Source organism: Penaeus japonicus, unplaced genomic scaffold, assembly GCF_977035675.1.
Source record: "Penaeus japonicus unplaced genomic scaffold, GWHDUDI00000001_assembly GWHDUDI00000026, whole genome shotgun sequence".
Lineage (NCBI taxonomy): Eukaryota > Metazoa > Arthropoda > Malacostraca > Decapoda > Penaeidae > Penaeus > Penaeus japonicus.
Genome location: NW_028234428.1, coordinates 21,342,488 through 21,350,771, shown reverse-complemented (window position 1 = coordinate 21,350,771; position 8,284 = coordinate 21,342,488). Strand labels below are relative to the sequence as shown.

Here is an 8,284-nt window from a genome sequence, read left to right as displayed (position 1 = left end):
GTCGCTATTAACGTAAACAAACCAGGTTGAGTGTCGACGTCGTTGCCAGAATCAAGTCAGAATTAAACCTCTGCAAATCTTTATAAAAACATGAATAAAGGAAGAAACTAACTTTCTCGCAGGAGAAATAGTTACATGTATATCATTTGATAACTTTTAAAGGAAGTTTCAAAATAGGTTATGATAGAATTGATTGAAATATGATAAAATAAGAGCAGGTATTACACCTCTCACTCCGCCGGCGTTGGAACCCTGGCGAGGAATGGAGGGCAGGGAGGGACGGTCTCGAGTCACTTATTTATCCTGTTTTTTCTCTCCTCTCCTACGCTATGTCTGCCTTTCGCTACACCCACGCTATAGTGTGCAGGATACCAGAGTCCTACAAGGATAACGGGATAGGAGAAGCGGCAACAATTGACTTGAATTTGGTGAGATTTTTCAAGTACTTTTTTGTAAGGATTCACGTTTTTCGAGTTTTTACCCTTTTTTGTCCTTTTTATTTGTATTCTGGTAATCTTATATCGACTATTTTGTTACCGTTTTTTGTCTTTAAGATGTAAGAGATGACAGTATTTTCTTATTGTAAAATGAGGCTGTTCTTTGCTTCAATATATAATATGACAATTGCATGAATATGTTAGATTTGATTACGAATATTACTTTTTGGAATTATATTAGACGAGGTAATTTTTTCTCTAGGCTAGTCGATACAATAATTTTCTTTATAAGACAATTACACTGGCTTTTAAGTGGTGTTCTATGAAGTATTGGTGTTGGCTGAATCTGTCTAAATCCAGTGGGAACTTGCAATGATCACTAATAGGTGGCCTGCAATCTAAAGTCTAGTGGTGGAGTTTCGAGCTGTCGCCACTGGTTCTGTTCTTTGTGTTCCTGCTAAATCTTGAAACCTCCTTCATGTATATGCTATCATGATAAAGCTTGCCTGGTTCGTTATTTAATGAAAAATTACCATTAAGGTATGTTAGAATTATCCTGCTAGAATGTAGTTTGTGGAAGTCTATTGGCCTTTGGCTGAGCACTAACAGGTGCTGATGCTAAACAATATGGTATTGATTGATTGATTATCTTGTCTATTGTCTAGATATAGTGGTTTATCTTTGAAGGCCAGCTTTAGCAGTTATGTTGGTCCTAATACATCGAAAATCGTAACGATAATGATAGTTAACAATGTCATGCAGGAACAGCTCCAACCCCTATAACCCTCCGGATCGAGAAGTTATATGGAGCTTCCAAGAGAGTCATTAGTGCATTGGGTGTTGAGTGACATTGAATTATGCTAATAAGAGGAATTACAACTTGTTTGGTTTCTAGGAGACTTCACCATTTACAACCCTCTTTACAGGTTGACCTTATGAAGGCTTTTTGCCTGCAAATGGTCAAAATACTGGGATATTTCAAATGCGTAGGTCTAATACCTCAGCTATTTGCCCACTCTGGCTGCGGCCAAGCGTTACGTGCCTGATCACTTATTGCGCCGGCCAGATGGGAAGCCATGACAAAATATCTTGTCCCCGGTGGCTGGTCCTGCCACCACTTGACGTGATATCTTGTCACCCAGCGTTAATGGGTTACTATCTAGTTGAGTGTCAGCTGATGCCTACCATGACAGTGGCATGAGTTCAAAGTGGTTGCTGCAAACTCTTCACCTTTGATGCTCTTGTAAAGATGTCATTTATATTCTGGAAAGATAGAGCCTGGACTGGTTCCTTCTTTGGAGATGAATTAGCAGGGAGTTTTGTTGTGCCAGAATATCTCTCATGGATGAGATGGTTCTTCTTAGCCAGAGTGCTAACCAGTGCTTATGCACTGACACCATGCCACTCTAATTATCCCTATTATTGTCACCAGAGTAGGTTTCCATGCACTAAAAGTATGATGTCTGTACAGCATATATCAAATGTATATAATTCATCACTTCCAGATTTGTCGGATTTGGCAGTGTGTTTACTATGTAAATTTAACAGTCTTGATTTGAATTTTTCCCAGCACTGCTTCCTTGTAAACAATTTGGCAACAGCATTGGCCTCCATATTTAGGGAGGGAGTAATAGAGACTAGGGAAATTATGGGGAGGAGGGGGAAGGATTTTGATAAATTACAATTAAGTCATCAGATACATTATACCCTTCTACGCTAACCCTCCCATCCTTCCAGGCGAGAAAACAACATGAGACATACGTGGCCACCTTACGGGAGATCGGCCTGGATGTGATCGAGCTTCCCCCTGACGAGGTCCACCCCCACTGCATGTTTGTCGAGGATGTGGCTGTGGTGTGCAATGGGATTGCACTCGTAACCAGGCCTGGGCACCCTGCTAGAGAGAAGGAGGTACATAAATTTTTTTTTTTTTTGGGGGGAGGGATTATTTTTCTTTGTTATTGTTATTAATATCATTTTTTTGTGTGTGTTTGTAATTTTTTGGAAGGGGTGAGATAAATATATTTCAGTGATGAATATTGGTTAATGGATGTGAGATATCAATGCTATGTCCACTGGTATGAAGTTAATGGCATCCTTAAAATGTTAACAATAATCTTTAATAATCTGAGGAGGTTATTATTATTACTATTGTTATTCTTATCATGACCACAGGTTGAGTACATGAGGTCCATCTTGAAAAATGAGCTGGAGTTGCCGGTTATTGAGATTAGTGACACAAAAGCAACACTAGATGGCGGTGACGTGCTTTTTACAGGTAGGTGAGATGATATAATAAATTAAGTTTTGGATTGAAAGCTTAAAATGCTGTGTGTCAGAAAGGAATTTTATTTGATTCTCTTACTCAAATTTTAGGTTGAAAGCTTAGTATAACAAAGCTATTTATTCGTCAGAAAGTGTCTTAATTTGATATCTCATGTTAATTTTAAATTGAAAGCTGCTAGTTTTAAGACTAACGTAAGATTAGAGTTATTGTGTAACTTATTTTATATATAATTCTCTTTCGTTTATTCATTAATATTTTATGAGAGTGTTATTATTAACCCATTGCAGACGGGGATAGATTTGATTGTGCAATCTCCAGGATAGGTTTTATTTTAGGGTGAGGCAGCTTTCAGTCAGTCATTGTAAAACTAGAGCCGTTTTTGTGTTTAATTTTTTGTGTGTGTTATTGAGTTTAGAGACTTGTATGTGCCATATGACAGACTATATCAATGCTGCATGTGACTAAAATTGTAGTATATGATCCATATTAGCTCAATATTTTCTCTATACTTAGTGTGATAGAAGTATTGCTGTTTTATGGGAGGACAAAAAGCAACTTTATTTTTTCATATTTTTGTGCTGTCATGAACAAATGAGAAACATATAACCACCTACAATGAAGATAACATGAAGAGGTAGGGAAGAGGAAGGAAACATGTGCTTGTAACTGTGAGTGCCACAGTGAAAGGCATCCATATTGGCACAGGATCACATTTTAGACACTGGGTATGGATTGAGTCACCTTCCTCATCTCGTTCTGCCTGCACATCCTCCATTGGCGGTACTTTAGAGCAAGAGGTCGTCAACTTGCTGTGTGCCATCGCTCTATAAAGATAGTGCTTGCTAGAGACTATGAATGGGTGCCATTCAAGGCTCTCTCTCCTGCTGGTGCTAGAAGAAAGTGGTGCCATCTAGGTTTTGGATGTAAGGTTTGCTTAACCCATCCCCGACGGGGGAATTCTAGCCTTGAATGTCCAAATGCCGGGGCGTTCGAATTATTAGGCCTAAATCAATTGAATGGCTGGCACAATACTGTGCCGCCCGGCAACTGGGCTTTTGAATGCGCGGTACACATGCTGTACCACCCGTCCTGTGTGGGTTAATATTATGGTAATTATAGCAATTATGTCTGCCATTATCATCTTCACTCACTCCTTACTCATAGCACAACAAAAAAGCACAGTGATCCAAAATCCCCAAATGTCATGTACATCATGATGCCTGTTGTCAGGCCAAAGTTCCTACGTCATGTATGTCATGACACCCGTCCGCAATGGGTTAATTCCCTGTTGGTTATAGGGAGGAAGATAAATTTTTGATATTATACCTTATAACAGTTTATATAGAACGAGGTGTAATTATTTAGCTGCTTATTTTCACTCCCCAACATTTCTTCACTTTATATGAGAAAAGACGAGAAACTTTCCAAAAGGATGTTCCTTTGGGTTTCAGGTAAGGAATTTTTCGTTGGTTTGTCATCCCGCACAAACCAGGCTGGAGCTTGCGCCTTAGCGTCTGCCTTCCCCGAGTTCCCCTGCACACCTATCAAGGTACTGGTAGAGCCTTCAGTCTCTGATTTGATGATTCCATATTTATGTGGTATCTTATTATGGTATGATTTTTACAAGATCTTCCACCCTTTGCCATGCACAGTCAAATCTCAACACTTTTCTTTACTTGATTATGTGTTGTTTCTTTCCTTGCCTGTCATATGTAATAGTTTCTAAAATATGCATTCATGACAGTCTCTTTGTCTTCCAGGTTGACAATGCCTTACACCTGAAGTCTCTGTTGACTATGGCTGGACCAGAAGTCATATGTGTGGGTAACACTCCAGAGGCCAAAGACACCCTCAAGGTAAACCAGTTGTGGAGATAATTTTTGTGATTATTGATATATCTGAGTATTTTTGGCAATTTTTCTTTTCTCTTCTTTTTGTTTTTCTTTCTTTTTATTTCAATTTACCTGCTTGCTGGCTTGCTTGCTTTTTTTATAGAATAAACTTACCCACTTGTTTTCTGCTTTCCCTTCATTTCCCCCTTTCTATTGTATGGAATTGTGTATAATTGTCTTTCTTTTTCTTTTACTTATTTTCCTCCTCCTCCTCCTCCTCCTCCTCCTCCACTTTCTCCTCTTCCTGCATCTCCCTCATGTAGAATTACCCAGCTGATTAAATCTTCAAATCATACATTCTACTTCCAGAGAATCGAAAGAGAAGCCACTTTCCGCTACCAGACCCTTACGGTGCCGGACCTGGCTGCCGCAAACGTGGTCTTTGCCAACGGCTTCCTCCTGCATGGAAGTGGCGATGAGTATCCAGGATCGTCCAAGGTAATATTTCCAGTGATGCTTTTAAATCCATGAAATTTCTGTAATTGTGTGCTGATAGATTTTCTTGAAAATGACTTTGTGAATACTGATTTTTTTTTTTTTTTTCTTTTTTATATATAGTTGGATCAAATAGGAAAAGAGAATAGTCTATAGGTGTGGAATATTTAGTTACAAGTTGTTAATATTTGGGTCTTTACCTAGTATATTATTTATGTTTGTCTTTTTGTTTCTTTTTACTCTTTCATGTAAAGATTTTAAACACCAGGAATGTTGATTAACACTGTCAAAGTATTGTTGATTCTTTTTTGGTATAAGGAGTGGCAAAATATGAAATAACTTTTTCTCACAGTTAGATAGACACCAAGTGGAAAATGTATCCAGTTGAATTAATATATAGACTCTCAGCAGTTTGAAGCTAGAAAAGGAATTTCTTTAGTTTTCTGCTCACCCTTTTTCATGCAAGATCATCAAAAACTAAAGGAAAGACTTCAACAGAGATTCTTTACCTCCATTCCAGATCTTTGAAGAGAAACTCTCCCACTGGACCCTAAAACCCATGGCCTTTACTGAGATGGTGAAGTCCGGCGGCAACCTCTCAAGCTGTTCCATTCTCATACGCAAGTCTCGGCATCTCAAGAATATCATGTAACAGTGCTTTTAAACAGTATATATATGAGACTTCTTCATGAATCCATATACAACTGTATAACAAAATATATATGTACATACATATACATATTCACATATTGCACATATTGTATGTGTTGCTAGCACATATGCATTTTGTATATATGTTGGATATATACAAATACAGCCACAGTTCTTATACAGAAAAAAAATCAGAAGGTTAACTTTTGTGAATGCTAGTTGATGTATACCTTCATAAGACTAGCAAGATAATCAGATGAAAAAGTCTAAAGATGGCGTCCAAGAGCTGGAGGCTTCTTACCACAAGAATATTCATTCATTTATATTCTGAATCCCTCAGATACTTAGATAATCTTGCCTCAAATTTTTGTCTGGGATGAAAAAGGCCACACCTAAAGCCTTGGCCACTTAAAGTCTCAGGACATCTATGCTATGCAGTCAATATATCTCTCCCAGTTTTTGTGCATATTCCTCGCTGATATTTATCCAGGTAAGGGTATGTGTGATAGGCTTCGTGTATGTATGGAGAGAGACCAGGTGCTCGCAGGGAAGTGTAATGGTGGATTACAATGGTGGTATTGTTGACCTGCGGTGAGAAACAGAAGGTGCCGACGACTCTGTACACAATCAGCTTTTGATAACTCTTTCCACAGTGGATCTGAAGAATGCACAAGTTTATACTAAGGTATTTAATTTTGTGGGGACTGAGAAGTAGAAAATGTGGGAATATTTTCTTAATTCTTTTTCTCTTTTTTTTCTCAATGGAATCAACACTTGATTGAGCAAGTGTTTGACACATTTTTGGCCTTTGAAGGTAGGATAAGTAGAAGTCACTCTGTAAGTAGTTAAAGCACTTTCCATGCCCTCTCAGAGATTATAGTGATTTTTTGTAACCCCTTATGCCTGTACAAAGGGTGAGTTCACTAATCTTAATGATGAAAGACACCAGCAGTGCCATGTATATTTTGTCACCAGCTTAGGCAGTGCAGTAATTTTAACTTTAGTGAAGATAAGCCAACTTTTTTATACACATTAACCACACAGTTCTTGTATAAATTTCTGCTGGGAGACATCAATGGTAATCTTTCTTCTGGTACAGAGCTTTCTCGGGACTAAGCAGGCAAGCTACAGGCCTTACTTTCTGAAGTACCACACTGCACTCTTTTAACCATGGTTGTGAATATCCTCGCTAATATAGTGTTAATAATCATTTTCATTTCTGTGCTTAAGCCTTTTCATTAATCTCTCTTTTTTCCGGGGCGGGAATGTATTTCGGAAGTGAAGGAGGTGCTCTTGTGTTGAAAGTTCATCTTCAAATCTGTAGTATGCCTTTCAAAGGATATTCATAACTGTGGCGTGGGAAAAAGTGATTTTTTCCCTCTCCCCAAAGGGTAGGGAGGGGCAGCATGTATCTCTAGTGGCATTTTCCTTTACATTTCTCTAATGTAAGGATAATTGGGTGATCCTAACCATTTATAAACTTAAGCTAAATAACAGTATTTTACTGTTTAGGTGCTATATCATTCCAAGAGATTATTTTTTATCACCAGAAAATTTGCATGAAGGAAAGCAGATCTGACGTTGTAGAGTGAGTAGACATTTCTGAGATATGGCGAACACGTGTGCACTAGTGTCCGCATACGTATGGTGTCTTGTTGATTAGTCCCATCGAGGGATGTTAGAATATAAGGTATAAACTTAACTTTTTCCTTTCTTGTAGTCTTTAAGTTCTGCATTTATGGCATTGGTGTTTAGAAATTAGTTTAACATTTGCTTAGATTAGCCAATGCTTAAATGTGCAAATGCTGTCTGTCATTCCACTCCTAATTTTCTCTGTTTTTCCAATGTGAAATTTATTTGTCTTTCAAGACTGGAAGAGCAACAAAGTTGTGACACCCTCTCACCTTTTTTTTCTTCATTTTTTCTTTCTCATTGTAAGATCTGATAGTCTCAAGGTTGCCTTGTTGAGAGTTCAAGGAAAGTAAACAATATTCTTTTATGTATCCAGTGTATTTCTTGTCACATTTTGAACATGATAGCAGAGTTGTTCCAAATATTAATCTTTCCAATATGACAAGTTATTTTATATAAATATCAATGATTCAAAGTACTAAACCAGTAATACAATTTTTGATGTATAGATTTTTTTTTTTGTCGTGAGATGTAAACTTGGATGCCTAGTTAGACGTAGTAAGAATTGAAAATATGCTCATAAACACACTGGGACCACTCCTGCTGGTATTATGTTTAAAAGTAACTTTAAAAAAATACTAATTTGATTAGAAACAGCTTCCTAGTGCTCGGCCTTCTATATGTGAAGCTTAAGGGAAAAAAAGTTCATAAGAAGATGTGCTGAAATAAAAAGTTCTCAGATTATAGTAAACAAAAATAGGGCTTTCTTAAAGTTGCCTTTACGTATGAAATAAGAGGCACAATCTGGGAGCACACATCATTTTGAAATGCTATATCTACAATGGTTATAATTCCAATTAGCAGTGCATGCAAGTGTAAGTAGACGTAAATCATGGAAGCATTATATACAAATGTCTGCATGTGCAAACTGTGCAGCTGATTGTGCCATC

The 8,284-nt window shown here is 37.7% G+C and overlaps 1 protein-coding gene across 1 annotated transcript in view; it reads left to right on the top strand.

Moving 5' to 3' along the window:
* Positions 1 to 245: 245 nt before the first annotated feature.
* LOC122243958 (N(G),N(G)-dimethylarginine dimethylaminohydrolase 1) overlaps positions 246 to 8,284 on the top strand; it is an 8,576-nt gene continuing 537 nt past the window's right edge. The window contains exons 1-7 of the mRNA XM_043001717.2: positions 246 to 428; positions 2,175 to 2,348; positions 2,613 to 2,715; positions 4,176 to 4,273; positions 4,485 to 4,580; positions 4,926 to 5,054; positions 5,572 to 8,284. The exon at positions 5,572 to 8,284 is cut by the window's right edge and continues 537 nt beyond it. Coding sequence (XP_042857651.1) covers positions 330 to 428; positions 2,175 to 2,348; positions 2,613 to 2,715; positions 4,176 to 4,273; positions 4,485 to 4,580; positions 4,926 to 5,054; positions 5,572 to 5,703 — 831 coding nt within the window. The 5' untranslated portion in view covers positions 246 to 329 and the 3' untranslated portion in view covers positions 5,704 to 8,284. The remainder of the gene's footprint in view (positions 429 to 2,174; positions 2,349 to 2,612; positions 2,716 to 4,175; positions 4,274 to 4,484; positions 4,581 to 4,925; positions 5,055 to 5,571) is intronic.